The 24,382-nt window shown below is 32.8% G+C and overlaps 2 protein-coding genes across 24 annotated transcripts in view; both read right to left on the bottom strand.

The window, feature by feature from the left end:
- LOC128182853 (phospholipase A2 inhibitor-like) overlaps window positions 1-5,095 on the bottom strand; it is a 309,453-nt gene extending 304,358 nt beyond the window's left edge. Inside the window, exon 1 of the mRNA XM_052851613.1 lies at window positions 4,746-5,095. Coding sequence (XP_052707573.1) covers window positions 4,746-4,960 — 215 coding nt within the window. The 5' untranslated portion in view covers window positions 4,961-5,095. The remainder of the gene's footprint in view (window positions 1-4,745) is intronic.
- A 13,087-nt stretch (window positions 5,096-18,182) lies between these two features.
- The window catches only part of LOC128183029 (phosphatidylinositol-binding clathrin assembly protein LAP-like), a 45,612-nt gene continuing 39,412 nt past the window's right edge, over window positions 18,183-24,382 (bottom strand). For all 23 annotated transcript variants that reach the window (XM_052851820.1, XM_052851816.1, XM_052851811.1 and 20 more), the window contains 3 exons: window positions 20,875-20,919; window positions 20,127-20,343; window positions 18,183-19,908 (listed from right to left, as the gene is read on the bottom strand). In XM_052851820.1, the coding sequence (XP_052707780.1) occupies window positions 20,152-20,343; window positions 20,875-20,919 (237 nt within the window). In that variant the 3' untranslated portion in view covers window positions 18,183-19,908; window positions 20,127-20,151. The remainder of the gene's footprint in view (window positions 19,909-20,126; window positions 20,344-20,874; window positions 20,920-24,382) is intronic.

The raw sequence follows: 24,382 nt of genomic DNA on the forward strand, positions 1-24,382 counted from the left end.
TCGATATATTTAAGCACAAAACATACTGGGTTATTCGCTATAGTGTGTTTTTTATATTGGTGATTTTTTTTCTTAAATTGGCTTGTGAAATGAAACATAGCTATAGATCGGCTAGGTGAGTTCATAATGTTAAACATGATTAAACTGAGATCAGTCATACAATGATCGGGTGGCGTCACGGACATCGCATTGATATGCCTTTCCAATACCTTATTTGTAGTGAAAGTTGCCATACATGTTGAACTAAACACAGACCAGAATGTGCATTCTGTAACAATAAGGAAATTGTCATTAGACTAAGGGGAGTTTCATTTCTTTGATTTCTTTTTCACAAGATGGCTTTTTTAAAAGGGTGTATAAGCGAGAGAGCGATGCTTTGAGAGGGCCGATGCAGTAACAGTGCAGATCATACGACATAAAGTTTAGTGGGTCTTTCCCATTTAGTATTGTAGTTGTATCTTTCTATTTGTAGTTTTAGACGTGACTGAATAAATCTTTCCTGGTTTTGCACATTTTTTTAAAAAACTATCAAACAATTGTAATACCCTGCCGATAAGGCCGGAGCATAAAAAACCGCGCTTTAAGAGCCATAACTGTAAGAGCCGCGTTGTAAGAACCGCGCTTGTAAGAGTCATCACTTAGAGCCGCGCTTGTAAGAGACAAAGTCCTAAGAGCCGCGCTGTACGAACCATAACTGAAAGAGCCGCGCTGTAAGAACCTCGTCTATAAGAGGCGGGGCCCAAAGAGCCGCGCTGTATCATTAGAATTGTCATTAGACTAAGGAGAATTTCAGTACTTTGATTTCTTTTCACAAGATGGCGTTTTAGAAGTGTTTATAAGCAAGAGAGTCGTGCTGTGAGAGGGCCGATGCAGGGACAGTGCAGATCATACGACATAAATCATATATAGGACATAAAGTTCAGTGGGTCTTTCCCATTTAGTATTGTAGTTGTATCTTTCTATTTCTAGTTTTATACGTGACTGAATAAATCTTTCCTGGTTTTGCACATTTTTTTAAAAACTATCAAACAATTGTAATAGCGAGCGCAGCTCGCCGGCGCGCAGCGCTGGCGCGAAGCAAGCTCTACCGGCAAGGCATGTGTGAATAGAAAATTCGGACTAGTTGCACATTCATTCAACGGATTTTTTTGGCGTCAGTAAATCGGACCAGTAATGCCTTGTTTTAATCGTCCCAGTAATTCCCTGTAAATATGGTTTCCCATTTCACACTCTCACGAGAACAAGATAAAAGACTATGTACATCATGCATAGTAAATAAAACCATTACATAAGACTAACAGAGTTGTCGTTCCTTTCGAGTGACGTCACAATGGATTTCTTGCACATTGATCCCACAGAATTTTTCGGAGTCAGTAAATTTCGACCCACAATGCAATTTATCAATGTCGGACGATCTCACTAGACTTGATTCCTTCTCGCGAGAATCAAAGTAAAACTTTTGAGAAACAGATAAATTGTGTAATTTCAAGAATATCATGCTTTTTAAGTAAACAAAACAGTATATTTCACTTAGTTTTTTTTCTTCAGGGTTTTTTCAAAGACACAGACGAAATTTGACCGACGTGAACTCTGACGTCACAATAAGGGGAAATTACTCTAAATAGTTATTGTAAATCTGCTGAAATATAAATACCAAAAACTTCTCAAAATCTTGCAAAGCTAACGAATGGGGACATCTTTTTTTTAAAATAGGAAACAGTTGTAACTTTCTCTCATTTGGATGAATGCTCACATTTATTTTATTCACGATATATTTACAGTAATTTCCAGGAACGTTTTTTAAAAGGGGGCGCGGTAGCATCATTCAAAAAATATTTACAAGCAAAATGAAAAAGAAATTCTCAAAATCAGGGAAATTCTAATCCGGGTGAGGAATGGTGAGTGCGTAGTATGCATTTAGCTCTTTAACTGCTCAATGGTATCTTTATTTTCATATTTATTACATCCTCCGGGGGGGGGGTCCAAAACCGTTTTTCTCATATGATCAGCAAATTTTTTTTATACGTTAATTATTTTTTTTTTTTAAAACGGGGGGGGGGGGGCTCCATGATAAGTCAATTTTTAATATGTAAGTTTAAGAAAAATGTCTGCTGCAAGAAAAGAGGAAATAAACTGCAATAAACATTATGTTAAAATCTTTATTATTCAACAACATTGTATCTGAGTTAAATAAATAAACAATCTTATAAATTATGAATAATGAAAATTTAATAGAAAAAATAGGCATGTTTATATTTTTTTTGCATTCAAATTCATTTACGTTACGTTGATACTTTTATTTTTATTGATTTATCATAATTCATTATTTGATCACATGCTGCGCTCGCCCCAACGGTTGCACCGTAAAACATATTACCCTGCCGATAAGGCCGGAGCATAAAAAGCCGCGCTTTAAGAGCCATAACTGTAAGAGCCACGTTGTAAGAACCGCGCTTGTAAGAGGCAAAGCCCTAAGAGCCGCGCTGTACGAACCATAACCGAAAGAGCCGCGCTGTAAGAACCTCGTCTTTAAGAGGCAAAGCCCTAAGAGCCGCGCTGTACGAACCATAACTGAAAGAGCCGCGCTGTAAGAGCCTCGTCTTTAAGAGGCGGGGCCCAAAGAGCCGCGCTGTAACGCTGTAACATCCGGAGGCATAGGAGCTGTAGAGTTCCGAGAGCTGCGCTGTAAGAGCCAGAGTCTATACTTATGAGTTCACGAGTGTCGCGCTTAATAAACGGGCCCGCAGATCCACTGCATCCGGTCATCCTGTACATAACTGGTTCTACGATAAGCAGTCCAGTTTTATTAATTAGTATATGTATATTTAGAACATTAAATTACTATTCCTCAGAGAGGGTTGGACAGTACTATGACTTCGGTTAACTAATTTTTGAATGTGACAACGTCAAAGAAATATGGTCCAAACTGTGTACGGTTATGCAATTAGGTATCACGTGGAAACATGTAGTTATAGGTATATGAACTAATTGTAAAGTACATTTTTTTAAATCATATTACATCTTACGTTGTTTATATAATCTACATATTTAAGATGTTTTGTTTTGAGAAGAAAAATGAAACCTCTCAAAGTCTGAGAGAATATGAATACAATTATTTAATAAGAGAAATGAATTGCGTTACAATGTACTTAAAATCATCGAAATATTCAACAAAACTTAAAAGCTTAATAAATATATTGTGATTACTGTTGTTTACCCTAGACACTTAGGGTCTGCATATGTGTACAGGTGCTACACCCGGGGACCATGTGATGGACTGTATGTAGATGTCTTTGTTCTCTGGGTTATCCAGGATATTACATGTACATGAACATTTATATAATATATTTCTATCGATTACTAAGATAGCTTAATTTGTATTTAAAGAAAGATATATACCAGTTTTCCTTAGTTTTATATATACACAAGTGTTTTTATTTTGTGTGTACACATGTATATTACATGCAAATACTCTGGGTCCTATTTACATGTATGCATCTTTAGAGATTATCGACTATTCTTTATTTCATAAACAATATGAAATTATTTACCAAAATCAAACATGTTATTTTTATGTATATGATAATATGTTTCTTTTAAGACAACCAATAAGTAAAACACTTTTTAAAAGTCATCTCAATGAGAGCATGTACATTTGTATACAGCATTAATATAATAAATAGGAATTATACAAAATGTCTGTACGCTAATAACTGAAGTCATTCTATACTTTGTTTTTATAAATAAAAGATAAAAACAAATCCGTTTGCTTAAAAAAAAGATGACAAAATACTCAGTGGATGTTCAAATATCATGGCACTGATTTGTGACTGTCTCAATCTCTGTGAAATTAGTAAGAATAACAAAGATTCAAGTTGCAAATGGATTTATCGATCTATTTTTTTTTTATCAGACATTACATTTAAATGAACATTCAACTTTTGTCAATTAAATTTTTAAAACGAATGAAAGGAAAACTGGCATTTGGTGATTCAAATCATTTAACTCATTCGTACAAAAAAAAAATATTCCGCTCGACCCAATATAAGACATAAATATTTCATTGAGGGTGTAGGTTCTTAAAATGTTGTAAGTTTGGCACAAGTCTGGTTGTTGTTATATATAAAACAAAATATAATATTTTTATCCTCTCTCTCTCTCTCTCTCTCTCTCTCTCTCTCTCTCTCTCTCTCTCTCTCTCTCTTATTTTCAAACCAGGGTTTCAACCCCCGTATTCTCCTTCCCCCTGGATCAGAGGGTGAACTAAAATGCATTAGTAAATTATAACATCAGAAAAACATCTTAACCTCGCACTGATCATAAAAGTATCAAAATATACATAGTCTCAATTACATGTTTTACTTATAGTCATTGTGTATTAATTTTTTTTGAAGAGCTCAATGCGGCTGTTTCAAGGACCTCCCTACACATTTACACAACACGTTCTCAAATGAAATAAATTAAGTGTAGTAATAAAAAGCATTCAAACTACCTTTTAATTTTACTGGAATATGATGCAAAGATATATTATAAATAAGTGAAAACCTTTTCGGTCTCAAAATGTTGTGTGAAATAAAGACTGACGGCCTGACTTTCATATTTTATAACATGTTTTGAAATCTGGGGTTATTATGCAAGTCATTACCAAAACTCGTACTTTTTTGCTTTATTTCTTCAATATTTCAATTATCATTATCAACATGATACTACAATTATTGACATTTTCCAATATGACTATAACTTACAGATTACACGTATCCTTGGGTATGCCGGTCGGGACCTCCTTTAATCCTTTGTTTCTACAATCCACATACGTCCCCGTACACACACCCGACGGTCTGCACTCACAGGGAGCGGGACAGGCGACAGTCATCATGTCAGAAAACACAGTGTTCAGTAAAACAGTCCACAGCATGGAATAAGTTACATAGACCAAACGATTCGCTAAATCGCACCCCATTCCTTTACTTAAGAAATACTATCCGAACTTTTTGTGCGATTATATCCGTTTTACATGAGAATATAGCAAAGTTCTATGAAGGAAAGAAATTGTTAAGATTTCCTCATGCACTGCGCATAACATTGCGCATTACCAATAAATATTGATATCTTTAACAGATCACAGTGGGGTTTATCCACATATGTGATGCATAAATTCTCCGAATTCCTTTTTATAACATGATTGCAAAATATTTCTTATCCAGGTTTATGTTTAGTTGTTTGGTATCAACATAAAGGCTGTTATGTGAGATTGACTTAAACATTCTGTATTTGATACAATGACTTTGACAGCGACTATAACATTTGAGTATATTGTGTGTCACGTTCGTATATTTCGAATCAGTTGGTAAACTTGTAAAATAATGTAAAAAAAAAATTCAAAAATAATGTTATGAAAATATTAGTTTAAATTCTAACGAAGGTTAAAAATTCATTATTTTAGTTAATGTTTCTGCTTTTTAAAAAAATATGATAACATCTATGCATTGCATGTACACGTTATCTGTAGAAACCCAGAGGAAAAAATGCAAAAACCAAAACTAATCAGTCATTTTATACAGAGTTCAATTTTGATATCCCTAACATTATAATATCATTGCTTTGCATACATAAAAAAATCAAAGAAAATACCAATACACGTGTACAGTGAGTCGGCTGTGGACATTGTGTCCATACGTGATTACAGCTGAAAATACCCTCAAACTGAATTATATTGAAGACGCATTAAAATGAATGTAATATATAGGTTTTGAAAACTACTTGTACCGTGTTTTAAAGCTTATGAGATTTCCGATTTATTAATATATTGTTTGTATACCTTGTATATTATTAAGTCTACAACAAATGAAAACTTTGATAAGCCATCAAATTTCACCATAGGAAATAGCAAGAATATTTATTAATTTGCATATTAATTTGCTTATGTGTAATATTTTGCGTTAATTTTTGTATATAAATAACTCGTATTAATCTGATGATGACTGATTAGTAGTTCCCTTTGTTGATGTTTTGTTAATTGCATAGCGCTACTTCAAACTTTCCAAAACACGAAAAATTCTAAATATCCCATATGGCTATAGAAATATTCAATTAAGAAATAAATTGTTCTCATTTATTATATAAACAAATTACATTTTATAAAACTGAATTAATTTTTTTTAAGAATATGTCATTCTAAAGTCGATTAAAGAAAAAATCACCAAAAATGTACAAGAATCAATAATCCTTCGGGCTAAATTTTACTTTTCTTATTAAGGTCTTTCGTTCCAACGAAAGACCTTACATTTACTGTGCTGGTTAAGATTATTAACGTATTCCGTTCCAACTAAAGACCTTACTATTGCTGCGCTGGTTAAGATGATTAAGGTCTTCCGTTTCCGACAATAGACCCTCTTGTTAGTCTATTGTTTCTTTTTTTTTTTTATTAAGGTCTTACGTTTTCCAACGGAAGACCTTATTGTTTTCGTTTGGTTTCTTTTTCCCTATTATTTTTTTTTTCTTACAAAATTTGTGCAGGCGATTATTCGGAAATGGCTTAGCCGATTTCAATTACACTTTCAGATCTAATAAATATTAATCCGAATTTCATAAACCTTTTTTTAAGCTTTTAATGACCTTATATTCAATATCAAGAAAAAGGGGCTGGTCCCGCAAATTATGGGACCAAAGGGCTCTAAAGTCTTTCATCTGTATCCCTTAACTGGGGGATATTTTGTAAATGGTTATAGAAGCAAATTTGTTTATCTTACAGTATATCAAGTGTTATGAAATAAGATGTTTAAAGGGGTCAAGAGTCCCAAAAAAAAGAGTAAAAAAAGAAAAATATTTTGAAAGCAGTATAGAAAAAAGATGCTCAAAACAATGTACTAAGCAACATGCAACCTTCAAACTTTGGTTAGGGGTATTTAGGGGCCAAAAGTCCAGAATTTTGATCACCCTATTCTCAGAAAAGAAAAATATTTTGAAACGCAGTATAAAAGAAAAGATGCTCAAAATGATCTACTCAATAATATGCAATCTTCAAAATTTCATAAACTGCCCCTAAATGGATAGAAGGGCCCCAAAACGTTATTTCCCAAATATTTCAAGAACGGTAACAAATTTCTAAACACTTGTTGAACAGAATGTGTTAAGATTTAAATGACCTTTTATTTAATATCAAGAAAAAGGGGCTGGTCCCTCTAATTACGGACCAAAGAGCTCTAAAGTATTTCATCTGTAGCCCTTTACGGAGGGATATTTAATGAAAGGTTATAGAGGCAGATTTGTTTATCTTACAGTTATGTCTCCAAGCAATGTAATGAATATACATGTATAATTTATTTCGGTTGAACTCGGTGAATTAGAATAAAATTATTTTCTTTGGTGGAAACGCCAACAAGAATAAGGGCCAAGCTTAAGGTTTTGTCGGTAAATCGTGTACGATATGTTTTCATTCTGGCGTTCAAACTGTGCACGGGAAAGTTTAAAGGTTCTTATTGAGTATACCGGCATAATGGTAATGTGCTCTTGAGCAAATATGACAAATACAAGCTGCTTGTCAAATGAAAGCTTCAGAAGATTTCAGATATGGATGATGTTGAATATTGCAGAATATTGTTGTTGAATATTGCAGATTGTGTGGGAGTAACTTTCTGAAATGCAAAAGGGCAAATGCAAAAAATAAATATTGTTTTTTGTTTTTTTTTTTGTTTTTGCAGTTTATTGTTCTTGTTATGTGCAAGTACAAAAGAACATGTGTTATGTAATAAGGGGTTTTAAGGGGTCAAGAGTCTTAAACTATGACCACCTATAACTCATAAACGAAAAATATTTTGAAATGCAGTATAGAAGGAAAGATGCTCAAAACGATGTACTTTACAACATGTAACTCTCAAAATTTGGTTCAGCGGTCCTAATAAGAAGATAAGGATAAGGGACTATCCCCTAAAACTTTTTTTCTCAGAAATATCAAGAACGGTGACGATTTTCTAAAAAAAAATATCTGAAGACTTAAACGACCTTTCATTCGATAGCAAGAAGACGAGGCTGGTTTCTCTAATAAGAGACCAAGAGGGGTGTAAATGTTTTCAATCAAGCTTTTACAACTGACAAAAAATTCTAGTGATTTTTTTTTCTGACTTTTTTCGAACGCTATTTTTCGTGAACCACTCAAACGATTTGCATGAATTTACAGGACGTGTTGAGCACCAAGAGTACTTGACATTATAAAATTTCTGGCTCGTGACGTCACTTCCGGTTTTAGATTTTGATTTAGTGAATTTTTAAGGACCATTTTGTCTATGTAACTTCTCAAAAATAATTGCGATAAAAATGTTAAACTTTCAGGGATAGTAGATGAATGTCTGTAGATGATCCTATTTATTTGATATTTTGAAAAATGCGCAAGGCGGCGAAGCTCGCCCGAGCTTAAAAATTGGGACCATTTTTTTTTTCACGAAAATTTTGCACATCTTCGGCCCTAGCTTTTAATGTGTAAATATTTTGTTAAGAAATGCTATGCAAAAGTTGTATAGATTAACTAGGAATTTTATTTTATTTCAAGAAAAAGGGGCTGGTCCCTCAAATTTGGGACAAAGAGGGCTCTAAAGAATTTTAGCAATACCTCTATTAACAATAACTTTTTATCAATTATAGAACCAAAAATGTTCATTGTACAGTTGTTTATCTATACGGTACCATACCAAAGTCATACATGTATGTTACGTGATTAGGGGTTTTAAGGGGCCAGATGTCCAAAAACTCTGATCATTAAGGGTGTCGTTTACTCGGGGTTTGAGTTCTCAAATTCCAAAAGTCATATGTTACGTAATTAGGGAATTTCAAGGGGCCAGATTTCCAAAACTTTGATCTTTAATATCTAGAAAAGGAGAAATATTTTGAAAAGAATTGTAGGAGAATAGTTGCTCAAAATAATGTTCTTAAAAATATGGGACCTAAATAATTTTTGTTAGTGGACCTAGTAAGGATTTTAGGGGTCGGCTCCTAAAACACATTTGTTTAGATATCTTTAGAAAGGTCAACAGCTTCTGAACACTTGTTGAACAAAATGTGTTTATATTTACAAGACCTTTTATTTGATATCAAGAAATAAGGGTTCGTCCCTCAAATAAGGGGCCAAGAGGGCTCTAAAGTCTTTTTTATAATAACTCTTTACTGAAAAATTTTTTATAATTTATTATAGAACCAAAATGTTCATTGTAAACCTGTTTATCTATACGGTACCATACCAAAGTCATATGTTACGTAATTAGGGGTTTCAAGAGGCCAGATGTCCAAAACTCTGATCATTAAGGGTGTCGTTTACTCAGGGTTTGAGTTCTCAAATTCAAATTGTTATAAAGTTCAATTTAATGAGTAAAATTTGTTCTAAACACGAAAAGTATTTTATAAATTGAATTACTATTGACATAACATTCGATATATACACTATTATTGAACTAGGCTCAAACAATAAAAGACTTTTTGCAAAACAGAGGAAATTCGGACTAAATTTGCAAATTTTGTTTTCCGCTAAAACATTTTTGCAGTACTCTAATATTGAAAGTTAGGATTTTATTTTTTAGTCTATATAATTGTGCATATTTTCTATTGGTTTTAACTCCCTTATTCATTAAAATAGATGTATGGCAAAAATTGCGAAAATATTAAAAAATGCTTAACAAAGATAAAAGACACCATATTTCAAAATTTTTATCAGTGACCTCATTTAAATTTTATGCGAACAGAATGAAGTCAATATAAGTAGTTTGATAATATAAATGGGTTTTTATTATCATCATTCAATTTTTTGTAAAAGCCACGGCTGCACTACCTAGTGTTATGCGGTTATCTAATACACAAGATTCGCACACTTACATGTATATGAACGTGTTAGAGTTTATATTGCCGTAAATACAAGAACTGTAATAATTTTATGCTATGAAAATTTGTCCACCTTGCATTTATTTAATAAAACATTTGAGTGTAAATAAAGAAGTCGTTCTGTATATTAATAAAAGCGATATTACCTGATTACTCCAAATCGGAAACATCGTCAGACATAAATCAATGGTAGGTTTGTAAATCTAAAATATTAAAATACTATACAAAATTTTTTCTAAAACAACAACAAAAAAAAAAAATTTAAATGATCATCCCTCACACATGGCCGAGGAGATCCAGCGCAAGTGGACAAGTGATCCGCGGTAGGTTCGTGTTCTTCTACACGTACCTTATCACCTGTGCATGTTTCATATTTTGTACGGACACGACTATCTTTTATTATGTTTTCAACTATTATATTGTTTTAAGATGAAAAGATAAATTCTTTATCTTGTACAGTTGATTAAGCTTTGATTTTTACGATAGCGTACAAGGTAGCTTTAAACTCAAATCAAATTATAATCAAAGTTCCACGTTACAAGTTTGCGGTAGGTGCTGGCACGATAGAAGAATGTCCTGAATTGAGGTATTCGATGATTCTTTTAAAGAATATTCACAGTATTTTTAAACAAGTTAAGATTGGATTCTATCGGTCACATTTATTCACTTTTGTTGTTTTTCTACATGGTCGTTCGTCCCATTTGGAAACGAACTCATTGCTGCGTTGCCCCCCCCCCCCCACCCCACCCTACCCTCGTTAATTATCACGTTTGGTGTGGTACCCAAGTACGAGTAAATTTTTAATTCATATCTTAAAATTTTCAAGAGCAAAAAATTTAATTTACTTACAAGGTTAGCTACAGCCAGTGAAATACTAATTTTAGATGAACAATAAACACCCAATCTATTAGAATACAAGATAAATAGTTTCCAGAACCATAATAATATGCATGTGTACATGAAGGTTGCACTCTCATTTTTATTGCTGTAAGTGAGGAGGTAAAGGTGTATGATGTACATACACTGTACAATGTATGACTGCACACACGGATTCTTGACCGTGGCTACAGATGATACCTATTGACAGTCTTTCAAAACATCTATGCACAGTTTGACTTAGAAACTGACCAGTTGCATAACTTCTCCGAATTTCTCTAACAAGGACTGTTTAATTCCTTGCCAATATTCCAATTTACGCAAGCGCAATTGAAGTTTTATTCAACTTAATTAGTCAACTCACTGACATAAAGATAAGGACTTTTGAGTACTATTGCATCGTCAAGAAATTTTATTCAATTTAATTAGTCAACCCACTGACAAAAAATAAGGATTTTACATATTATTGCATCGTCGAAAAAAGTAATATTCATTTCTGTAAATAATGTTATTTAATTTCACGTTACATAGCGGTGTCTCTATGATACAGCACCATCTTGTGTAAAATTTAGATGCTCACTTTTGCATAAATTCTCCCACTGATCAGTAAATTTTGACAGCACGCAAAAATTTCAAACTTGCACATAGAATTCAAAAATTTAGAAAGACTTTAATACAGAAGTTGTCTTACAAGAAAGGTTACGTGTTTTGAAGGCGGGTTCGTTTTTCTTTAAAATAAAATTCCTGACATGAATCATGAGTACATGACATTTTCTTGCTGTCTTTTTCAAAACACGTTTTTTTATACAGGCTTTCAATCACAACATGTTTTTATATATTTTTATAACAAAAAGCAGAACTGAAAGTTTAGTCATTATAATAGTTTGCCACCAAATCATATATACTTTCAACTTGCAGCAACAACGAAATACCTACTCGTGGCTTTGGCACGAGCTCTGCTCTAGTTTATATTTATTATTGTTCATATAATTTTAAAATAATTAACATCAATGAGAACAAGAAAAACCCGTTTTCATTTTCAAATTTATAAATTTGAAAGGCACAAAATGACCTGTTTATTAATTCTCTTGCTCTTTACGCAGTGAAATAGCCATTCAAAACCCCAAATTGTTCTTTCAGAGTTGAATTGGCAATTAGAGTAAAACGCTGAAGAGAAGAAATAAATATTCTTTTAACCATGTAATGGGTGAATAATTTATATCTAATAAAACCTTTGTTCAATTTTCTTGAACAAAGATTTATGCACACTTTTCTCTCTCTCTCTGTGTCTCTCTTCATGAAAAAATGACAATAACAAACTGTGAATCATCTCAAAAATCCATAAAACGAAATACAAGTGTAGAGCAACACGGACCTCCAAATAGATAGAGGTAGGATCTGGTGCCATGGAGGAGTGAGCATCCTCTGCTGACCAGTCACACCCACCGTGTGCTCTTTGTCGTATTGGGGGAAATCTCTCTCTCTCTCTCTCTCTCTCTCTCTCTCTCTCTCTCTCTCTCTCTCTCTCTCTTCCACCACACAAAATCTTCCTTGATGTGAAGATAGAATGTATTTTAAGGAGAACGGTCTAAATATATGAACACAAGAACGGATTTTCCATAAAAGACACTTGTCAAACACTTCAAACTTTCCCTGGTCGCTGGTTATTTTCCTGATATAAAGATTAACAATAGATCTACATTTGCATCAAAACTGTCTACACTCGATACCAAACCGTCCTAATCTCAAGAGCCTCATCTTGTGATTTGAAGAGCGTTTCCTTAGTAGAAAGTGGTTCTATTCCGGAGTCGAATGGCGTGATACAAAATGCATCCGCTCCACAAGAAAAATGAAAGTGTTGGTACTATTTATGTGCCTTGATTTTGATCCCACTTGTATGACCACTTAGTAATGTCGCTTCATTAACAACAACAGTTTAATACGTGTAGTCCACAAAGTCTGGTAGAGAATAATTGAAATAGTACACGACACAACAAAAACTACAAGTGCAACAGCAATCTTGTATAAGTCATTAAATTTGAACCTGATAGTAAACATGAACATGAACCTGTTAATATTTTAAGCATGTTTTATTTATGAAATATTTACAAAAACTCTTTATATAGTTTTTAAATTACTTTTTTAAAACTTATTGACTTTTCACAAAGTACTTATGTAATGGTAATGTAATGCATTACTTCAAGGAAATTAAGTAATGGTAATGATAATTTAATGCCCTAATTCATGAAGTAATGGTAATGTAATGCATTATTTTACAATGTAATTCACCCCAAGCCTGATTCCAACTAAGCCGGAAAACATGAACATTAACATTTAACTTGGTTCTTCAATCGTTAAGATTTTATATATTATATGATGTATAAGTCTTCCAAAATGTATAATCTATTATAATTTGTAAAACATCTGTGTATAACCCGTCCCGATTTTAACTCCGGCTTGCGCATGAAGTTTGGTAGTACTAAGGTGAACGATTGTCCAAATAAATTTCACAACTTTTCAAAAATGGCACATTGCGTTTTGGAACTTTAATTTCGATTCCACCATCAACCTTTTGTATTGATTAATGAGCTCGTACACCAATTGAGTCGTCAACGGCGCTGGGCTTTCAGTTACGTAACTTATTCCACATTTGAACCCGAGCAAGAATATTTTGATCAATAAAACTATTTGTTTATTTTCTAAATAGAATTTTGTTTATACACAGACGACTTAAAAGGATTTAATGCGTGTTTTTATAATACATATTAACTGAAATGCATGAAAACTGTCTGCACTATTTTCTTTCTAAAAATGAATTAACAAATATGAGTTGATCGCGCCGTCTTAATCATCTATTCAAATATATGTTTTCCTTTTGTGCAGACTCTAACATTCGTTCATGTAGAGACTGGAGCCAATGTTACAACACAAACAGATCAGACAGTGACAAGGAATGTTAATATTTCATCTAAACTCTCAAAATCCTAAAATTGTACAAAGAAGATATAAATAAGATCATCAATGTACAAATGCCAAAGTAATGTAAGCAGCGCGTGGTGTAATACCAAATCATACAAAATACTTTATTATCATTTTTGAATGTACCAAGCACTAATGGAAGAGGAGGAGCATGGAATAATTAGGTTCATGTAGTTACCAAAATAAAGGATTTGGACTCCACTAGTAAATATGAACACTCCTTGACCCCCCTCTTTACGGAAATATGTCCTTAATCTGCGCCTCCTGTGTGATAACGGTTTATATATATATATATATATATATATATATATATATATATATATATATATATATATATATATATATATATATATATATATATATATAAACATTCACATATACATATATAACATTCACACAATAAAACAGAATAGTATCCTCCACTAACGCCATGAGATTTCATCATTCATCGGTCATTTAACTCTTTTTCACATTCCACACCACGCAATTTGTGTACAACCTACTTATCCATTATATTATAATTCTACTGGGGAGGGGTCACACCATGCACGTTATTCATCTGATAATAATTATCAATAATTAGCTACACATTTGGCCATGGAAGGAAACTTTTGCTTCACTTTAATGGCCTTATTATACTAATATTACATAAAACAACCCCCCCCCCCAAAAAAAAAATATGTTTAAGGTGCCTCACTACACCTTGAAATATGTTCTCAAATCAGCAGAAAATTGCTTGATTTTGATAGAAAGCATGATGGATAAGAAGTATATATGTCAAATAGGCGAAAAAATGTGCAATTTTAGATAAAAAATGATATTTTCAAAAATTTCATTCAGTAAACATGAACAAAAGCGCCAGGTGGATTCGAACTAATGACCTGCGGTTCACAAGCCTGATACTTTAACCACTGAGCTATGACGGTATACATTTGAATTGATTGATACAAACAGTTTAACAAAACATGTAAATCGCCATCTTGTGACGTAGTGTCTTAAAAAGTATAAGTCTCGGTGTAGTGAAGTACCTTAAATTATTTACAGCCTATGTACAATTGAAAAATCGAAGTACTGAAGTACTGACGGGAGTTGATTTTATCGATAATCATTTATTTAAGATCAACGATATGTGAATTTGCATGGCAAGTAGTATCAGTAATCGAAATATTTCTGAGAAATTGCATGGATCCAGGCTAGATTGAACTCTTGTCTTGTTCAACCAAACGCTCGGCTGTCTCCGTTTATTTCCGACAAGCAAGAGAGACTCTGTTTTGTCGGATATTAACGGAGACAGCCAAGCGTCTGGTTGAACGAGAGCGTAGGAATACATACGACGTTAAAAAATATCTAAACTGTTTGTACAATTTAATGCAGGTCATTAGCAATCTTTGTGTGAAGTAAGAACTTCCAATGTATCTCCATACGAAATATATGGACCGGACACGAATTTTGCAATTTTTTCTGCCAGTGACCTTGACCTTTCCCGAATGACCTTGAGTCGAGGTCATGACACACGTTTAGGTCATAGGTAATCTTTATGTGAAGTGAGAACTTCCAATGTCTCTCCATTAGAAAGATATGGACCGGGCACGAATTTTGCACAGACAGACGGACGGACGGACAGACAAGGTGAGTCCTATATACCACCCCGTCCCCCCCCCCCCAAAAAAAAAGAAAAACTTCGTTTGCGGGGGTATTAATATCATATTGGAGAAACCATAGTATGATATAGTATAGGAATTCAACTATTTCCAAGTCCATTGTTGCCCATCTTCGCTAGCAACTTTGCGCCCCATAAGCCCTTGGCGGATTTCATTACGAAAACTCGGTGACAAGCTCTGTTTTATGATTGGCTGCAGCTGCGAGTAGCAGATCCAATCGCAGTGCTGGTAAATATAAACACAAGTGTGATCTTTGGTCAAACATTCGGTGCTTTTAACAAGCTGAGACACAAGTTCTCGAATACAGTGCCTCCACAAGGATGGTCTAACAAGATCGCTTTAAAAACAAGAGGCCCATGGGGCCACATCGCTCACCTTAGCAGCAATGGGCGTTCAAAAGATGTTATGCCATATAACCCTCTGTAGAATAACAAACAAATAAATATTGTAAAGTATTCGAATTTTACACTTATTTTTGCATACACGTAATCTTTGACATTGTACCTTCATGAAATACTGTTTTTACACAGAATAAGAAAATCCTACGCCAGATATAGAACTAAATATTTGGTAGGGGTACACTGTTATATAACTTCTAATTCCCTGTATTTTCGCTCTGCCCCCTCCCTCACTTAATAAAGCGATCAAAATATATGAGAGCATTATATAGGTACATTTTCTTCCTCAACTACTTACTAGTTATTGTATCTTTTTTTAAAATATAATACTTATTGTATTTTATCATTATATGATAAAATTATCATTTTTATTAAAATTATTATATTATATCCTACATGTATATATGTATGGAAGAAAATTGCACCTCAATGCGCTCAATTTGTCAAATTAAAAATATTCAACAATTTAATTTGTCTTCTCCATTATAATAAAATGACTGTTGTTTACCTCGCGTAAACCTGTGACTTTTATAACTTTACTTACACTTGATTGATGAATACAATGGAAAGAAAAATGTTGTCAGGTAACATGTTTAAGACCTATAAAAATCAATGTTATCGTATTGACAGGCACATCACTCTAATCTACTGTGGCCCACCCATTATTTTCATTTTTACTCAAAAATAACAAATGGCTACAAACCAGGATAATTTTCCGCTGTAATATTTTCTTAGGAATAGCGATAATTTTTTTATCCCCGCAAAAGAAATGTGTCAGAACTATGGAAACTGTTTTAACGATGTCGTTTTTATTTACTCACATTTCACATTACTCATTGTATAGCTGCAGAACTGTAGCTCTCCGGGAAAAAAAATATTGACAGACCGGAGAGCTACAGGGCCACCCATTGAAAAAAATGTATATTTAATGCGAAGAAAAACGTGCGCTAGTTTTGGACTGATTTACCTTATTTATACGCAAATTCTGTAAAAACAATTAGTACCATTAAATTCTTCATGCAATTTACTACTGATATCGCCTCTTTATTTGCCTCAGACGTTCTCCGAAACACGCTACCGACCTCGGAAAATCAAGTATGTTGAGATCGAGATCGAGAGTCGCCATTTTTACATGTAAACAAAGTGCACCACATGAATTTACGGTACTGGTGATGGTGTTTAAAAGACTAGCCCATAATTTTTGCAATTTATATTTTCCTTCTGAAAAGGATTATTCATGCTAAATCACGTTGAATTTGCCTCAGTAGTTCTTGAGAAAAAGATTTTTTAAAATGCACCCCCCCCTTTTTTTTCTCCGCTTTCAATGAACATTTTTCTTTCATTTCTGCAATTTATATTCATCTTTCCATAAGAATGCTTTGAGCAAAGTTTGGTTGAATTTGGTTAAGTGGTTTTAGAGAAGAAATTTAAAATGTGAAAAGTTTACAGACGGACAGACACACAGACAGACAGACAGACGGACGACGGACAAAATGTGAACAGAATAGCTCAGCTCAGGTGAGCTAAAAACCTGAATGAACATAGTTATACAAACTTGTTAAGGCTCACGTTATAGTATGGGAAGTAAATATGGCGAATGTAGAAGTTGTCTATCTCGTTAGTACAGTGTATATACGTTCCTGCTAATGGACATTGCTTTTGAGGGTTCAATGAGCTGTGTTTTATTTAATTGAATAAAATGTGTTGGTCATGGTGGAAATGCGCGTGTGTGTCCGGGGGGGGGGGGGGGGTCGCTACTACGCATGTTAATTGTCCCAACAGCAGAAACAAAAATATGTTATATTGCAAAGACGAAGACAAAGTTTAAAATCAATATACGTTTGGATTTTATATTTGACAATTATCCAAATTTTAGAAAAAAGACTATAATCACTTGGTTCGATTTTTTGTGCATAGAACCCCCGGAATAATTCTTGAGTAAACAGATCCTTTATTAAAAGATTTTCATAATTATCTACAGAGGTTCGTCCGTTGTAACTAGAAGAGTTCATAGTTATATCACTGTCCGATCTTCTACAGTATATATTTTGCGCATGTGCGATAATATATCAGTACGACACTGCATTGAAAACGTTCTTCAATCACCGTGGATTTTTTAAATATGTGTGCCTGTATTTCAGTCTTTCATTGGATGTTCCTTACAAGTGTGGCTGTCATATACTTTTATTTTTCAAAACGTTTCTTCAAAGTTTTCTTTATCTTATAAAAGTTTATAATTTCAAAATTCACTTTCATAAATTCAGGGTCGTTTTGTAGATTTGATGCTTAATTTGTTAACCACCCAGCCTCCTTAAGGACTGATCCAAAACAACATGGCGACCAAGTGCTTTGTTTATTTCATGTTGGCTTTAGCGGCTGGAAAAAGGGCGACAATTGAAGAAAGTGGAGATGCAGCATGAGTTTATTGTGTCTAGAGGAACTACTACATCTGGTCAACAGAAACAGTTTCCTACCAAAAGACTGGAAACACAGTCACAGATTGTATATTATGTACTCCACACGGCTGACATGTTATCACATAGATTTATGGCATGATCAGTCATTCAATATTGGCTGATTGTCATCAGAGATTCCACACAGCAACATGGCTTAAATTCTGTCTTTTTTTTCAAATTGAAACTTATAAAGCTGAAGTGCTATTTTTGATTTCAAGAATAATGAGAAACAAAAATACTGTAAAATCGTCAATTTTGACTCTTATCAATTTCTCCTTGTCTATATATAGTACGAGAATATACCAACTTTCCCCCTGAATAACCAATTCATTAATTGTTACATGTAAGCTTTTGCAACTTTCTGCTTTGCTAGCAGACATTTTCCCATTTGTTTTTACAATTGCTTCTAATAAATGTAACTTCAAAATGCCTTAATTATTCCACATGAAAAAAAATCTGTTTTTTTGTTCTGAGAAGTCATTAACACTTGTGCATCATTAATACTTTGATAAAGTTTTCTGTGCCGTCAGAGCGGGGCAATTTATACAGTTGTATTATCACATAGACAGAAGCTGGGTTTGGAATGTGTCATGTTTCAACCACAATTTGGAAACAAGTGATGCTGGCAACTTCCATGCATACAATAGTGTGCCAAGGACTAAAAACTGCCCCTATACACTGTGTGTATCCCGTCATCTGTGAAAATCAGCCCATACAGTTCTATAATGGTCCTTACAACACTGAATAATACATGGATATATACTATATGTGTGTATTAATGATTTTAAATGTTTTCTTGGCATTATTAGGCCAGGAAACTTCAACAAATAAGAATACTTCCCATTGACTTTACAATAACACATACGATACACATGTAACAAATAAACATAACAGTGAAATTTGCTTAGCACTCATACAGTAATTCTTACAAGGGTGTACAAAGGAACAGCCATCTACCATTCAATACATTGTGTGCTTAATTCCAAATAAATACAACTATCTAATAAACACACTGCCAATATATATCTTCTGAAGGTCCTCATAGTGTCTGTAAAATCATGATAAGCCTGCACATTTCAGAAAGAAACAACCTAAATGAATACATCTAAGAAGTCATCATGTCAGATAATCACCATAACAAAATCATGGCAACACAGTTACCATGCCAACAGAAAATAAACACAACCATTCTTTCAATCTCATTCACTTCCCTCATGATTATTTACAATCTAGATTTTCTAGAACAAATTTGAAATTCAACTTGTTGATAACAAGAAGATTTTATAAACATTGATTAAAACTGAGTGGTACCATTTCCAATAAGATAAAAGGTAGTGCTTCAGTCGCTTACTTCGCAATCACCACAGTTACTTAAGATTGCACCACTGAATGACTAGGCTTATAATTTCATGAGTGGAGTTTGTCATTCTACAACTGGTGGGGTCAAAGGTCAAGTGTTTTTATTCTTGACCTCTTATTGTCACTGTGATGTAATTGATATTGTTCTGTCCCTGTCAGATTCAATCAAATTTTGTAGTGTATTTTTTTTTTCACATGCATAGATCAGATATGGATTGAATAGGAATGTTGAAGTTGATGGTTGCCATGGTGATGACACACATTCTTGATCCCTGCCTATTTCTGGTTCACAAACACTCATTTGACTACGACTCCCTGAAATCAGGAACAATCTGTTTAGAAAAGTCATTAAATGCAATACAAAGAAATATTTGTCAACAAAATAGGACATTATGTTCATTGTAACATCAAACATAACTGTCACTTGCACCAATATATTACAAGCACATACTTTGTTTCGGCAATATTTTTTCCCCAGGGACTTCTATTGAAGACTAAGAGACTCAAAGATCTATATATTTTCTTGTATTTACCTGAATTATGGTTACTAATGGAATCTCATAACGCTCCGAATGGATCCTGATTGGTTTGTGCGGGTGGGCGCGGCTGTGACATCATGTTTCCCATGGCAGGTTGCATGCCAAACACCATGGGTTGCTGCATACCCATAGCAGGTTGCATTCCTATTGGCTGCTGCATTCCCATGGCGGGCTGCATTCCCATTGGCCTCACTCCCATCATGCCTGGTTGCTGTACATAACATATATTTTTTGTAAAAAATTTCAAAGGTGATATATGTAGTTTTCAATTTGGGGAATACATAGGACTAACACATGTTCAAAAGAATTTTTTTATATAGGTATAGGTATACCTAAATCCAGCAGATTTTCCAAAGGAACTTGTTTTTAATTTTAAAAAAATGCCTAAGATCATAATATTTCCAAAAAGGGAAACAAAAGATTAACACATCTTTTAATTTGGAAAGGATAAACATAATAACATTTACAAAATATACAAGGATCTGAGATATATATAAAGTTGATTTTCTTTGAAATAATGATAGTTAAGAATTTATTATAACTCTTTTTGACAAATCCATGGTTACACAAAAGATTGAACCACAGTATGACTACTAACGTATGTTTTATGGTCAGTATTTAAAAGATGTCTAGCTTTATTGATACAAAGGTTTCAGCATTTATGTTAAGTATATATTCTGGTCAATATTTTTAAGTTGTCTGGCTTTACCGATACAAAGATGTCAGCATTTATATTCTTTACCTGCATCATTGGTTGAACATTGTATCCCATCACTGGTGCCATCATCTGCAAATAAATTTCAAAAGGAAAATGAACATGATGCTTACCTCCTTTCATGTAAAAAAACTTACCAAATATTACATAAGGAAACTGTTAAATAAGGCACATTTAGAAGACAGAATGTAATTATCAGCAAAAATGTTCGCATTGTTGCATAACTCCAGAGACATTTGAATGATTTCTATATCAGTTCTGGTCCTGGGGCCATAAAACTTAGACGAGCTCACTTTTGATCTCAGTCTCACTTTTCCACTATATGTTTCTTTTGTAAAAGTGAGACCTAGATCAAAAGTAAGCTCATCTAAGTTTTATGGCCCCGGGGCCTGTTTTATCCTCTTTGTCTTACACAACAACAAATTGACAGAAGCAACACAAAGTGTAACAGAACTGTGCAACTAAAGAACAAGTTTTATATGTACCCAACAACAGCAAGAAAAATAAAGAGTCAAATCTAGATATAAAAAAAAACAACAACAACATATGACAAACTAAAAACTAATCCAACCCAAATTAAACTTAAACCTTCTCCATTGCCCTCTGGTCTAATAGAAATTAATTGAAAATTTATAGAACTGGACACGACTTGAATCTGCATGTAATTATGTAATTGAACAAGACTTAATACTTCATGTATTTGTACAATACTAAATGCATCATGTATTTGTACAAGACCTAATACTGCATGGAATTGGACAAGACTTAATAATTCATGTATTTGGACAAGACTTAATACATCATGTATTTGGACAAGACTTAATACTGCATGGAATTGGACAAGACTTAATATTTCATGTATTTGTACAAGACTTAATACATCATGTATTTGTACAAGACCTAATACTGCATGGAATTGGACAAGACTTAATATTTCATGTATTTGTACAAGACTTAATACATCATGTATTTGTACAAGACTTAATACATCATGTATTTGTACAAGACTTAATACTGCATGTATTTGTACAAGACTTAATACATCAGTATTTGTACAAGACTTAATATATCATGTATTTGTACAAGACTTAATACTGCAAGTATTTGTACAAGACTTAATACTGCAAGTATTTGTCAAGACTTAATACTGCAAGTATTTGTACAAGACTTAATACTGCAAGTATATGAACAAGACTTAATACTGCAAGTATTTGTACAATACTTAATACATCATGTATTTGTACAAGACTTAAAACATTATGTATTTGTACAAGACTTAATACATCATGTATTTGTACTAGACTTAATACATCATGTATTTGTACTAGACTTAATACATCATGTATTTGTACAAGACTTAATACATCATGTATTTGTACTAGACTTAATACATCATGTATTTGTACAAGACTTAATATTAGGGTCATTATCAAAATATGCAGCCTTTTGTGTCAGTGTCAATTTAGAGGGGGGAAAATAATGTTCTGGAAAATATATACAGTACCATTGGATTTTAGAAACTTAAACCTATATTGTTGAACAAATAAATTGACAATTTTACTGCTTAAAGTATAAAAAAAATATTATTTGTTGTGAGATTTCAGTGAATTTATGTTGTCATTAAATTTTTCCAACGTCTTTAACCTACAATATCTTCAATAATATCGATGTTTTATTCCAAAAATCACCGTTAATTTTTAAAACAACATTCATATTTTAATTTCTGCTATGCTCCTTAACAAGTTCTCTTTTAAAAACAATGAATTTGATGAGATATATGCTTGTACAAAAAATTTTTGTCATTGGTGTTACAAGGCAAATTATATAAAAATATCTTAAAATACATCAAGTAAATAATATTGTACTACAGTTGGAATCCCCCAGATCATAGTGACATCATTCCCTGCTACTAAAAAGATAAATGTATCAGTGATGACATCATTGTGATAGAAAATATGGCAGAAAATGTTAGTATGCTCTGAAAAATACAATGTAAACTGTGTCAGTGGGATAACGTGCTATTTAAGGTTTTCTATTATGAAAGAACAAAAAAGTTTTTCACATTAATGATGAATGTTTATCACATTATAACATAAGCTATGTAGCTTTGTGTAGTATCTGTTCTCTTGGGTCATACTGCTACATTTACTATGGATACATCAGTGGTATAACGGTCAGTGGTGTAACCAAAAATTGTTGTTACACCACTGAAAAAACTGTTACACCACATGACATTATTTAATTATTTTACTTTTTCTTCCATTTCATTTTTATTTTGAGCATTTTGAACAATTGTTATTTATCAATTTTACAAGTTAGACACTGTCACAATAAAGAAAGCTTGACTATTTAATTGCAATTGTGTTTTCTTAATCTGGAAAATGAGACCTATTGCGCTCTGTTACACCATTGACATTATTTGAAACACCATTGACATTTTGTATGCTCTAATTATGTTTTACTCATTTAAATACTTGATTAAAAGATAAAAGTAAAAACAAATTTAATCTAATAAAGAAATGGAATTATCCACATTTTATTTTTATTAAAAAATCAAACTTTTTAATGACTTATAGTGTATTATAAGATATGTTATTCCACTGACATATCACATTTCCTATTATGTTATGCTAAAATCTTTCAAATGCTTAAAGGTAACAAATGCTAGCTGAGCTTCAACAAACATATATAGACAAAGAGGAAGTGTATATGCGTTGTATGCATTGATTTTGGAGAAAATTGGAGAAAATTCAATTTTATTGTCCAAAATGTATGATTGATATGAGCTGGTATAGTATTGACAATGTTGTTTGTGAGATTGATGAGGCAAAGAAAGTTCGAACTCGGTACAAGGTGGATAAAAGTGTGTGGATGCCAATAGTAAAAAATATTACATCAAAGAATGAGTGATTTAATGTAAAAAAAACATTTACATGCAATTTTTCTGTCAGTGGTGTAACACTGATTATAAGTGGTGTAACAGTGTGTCTATCTTCAGATTATGAAAGAATGAGGCATGAAAACTTTTATTTAAGATCAAATTTATCACTTTTTAAATGCAATCAAAAATAGAAATTAGTTTATTTTACAAAATTTAACACGCTTATCTCTTATTTATTATCGCTAGGTCAGTGGTGTAACTTTAATGGCAGTGGTAAAACATAATAATCAGTGGTGTAACATGTACATTTTTCTCCAAATAAAATTAACTGAAAATAATACATGTATATTTGAAAACACCAGTGCATTTATAGTAATGTCTTTTTTATGCTCCATTGAAAGAAAAATCCAGTTGTGTTCTTTTTAATGCTCAAATTAAAAATTTGTTGAGTAACATCAAGACTTTGTCTCAATTGTTATGTTGGTCACTATGTAAATGTGTCAAATATTTTCTGTTATCTAATTCTAATAACTTTAAATGAAGTTTGTTGATATAAACTTTATGTCCATCATTTTAAAAGAATTATTTTATTTTATTTAAGAATTTTTTCCTATACTATATACCTTGTTACACCACTGACAAAATGTTCACAGT

The sequence above is a fragment of the Crassostrea angulata genome, chromosome 5 (genome assembly GCF_025612915.1).
Source record: "Crassostrea angulata isolate pt1a10 chromosome 5, ASM2561291v2, whole genome shotgun sequence".
Lineage (NCBI taxonomy): Eukaryota > Metazoa > Mollusca > Bivalvia > Ostreida > Ostreidae > Magallana > Magallana angulata.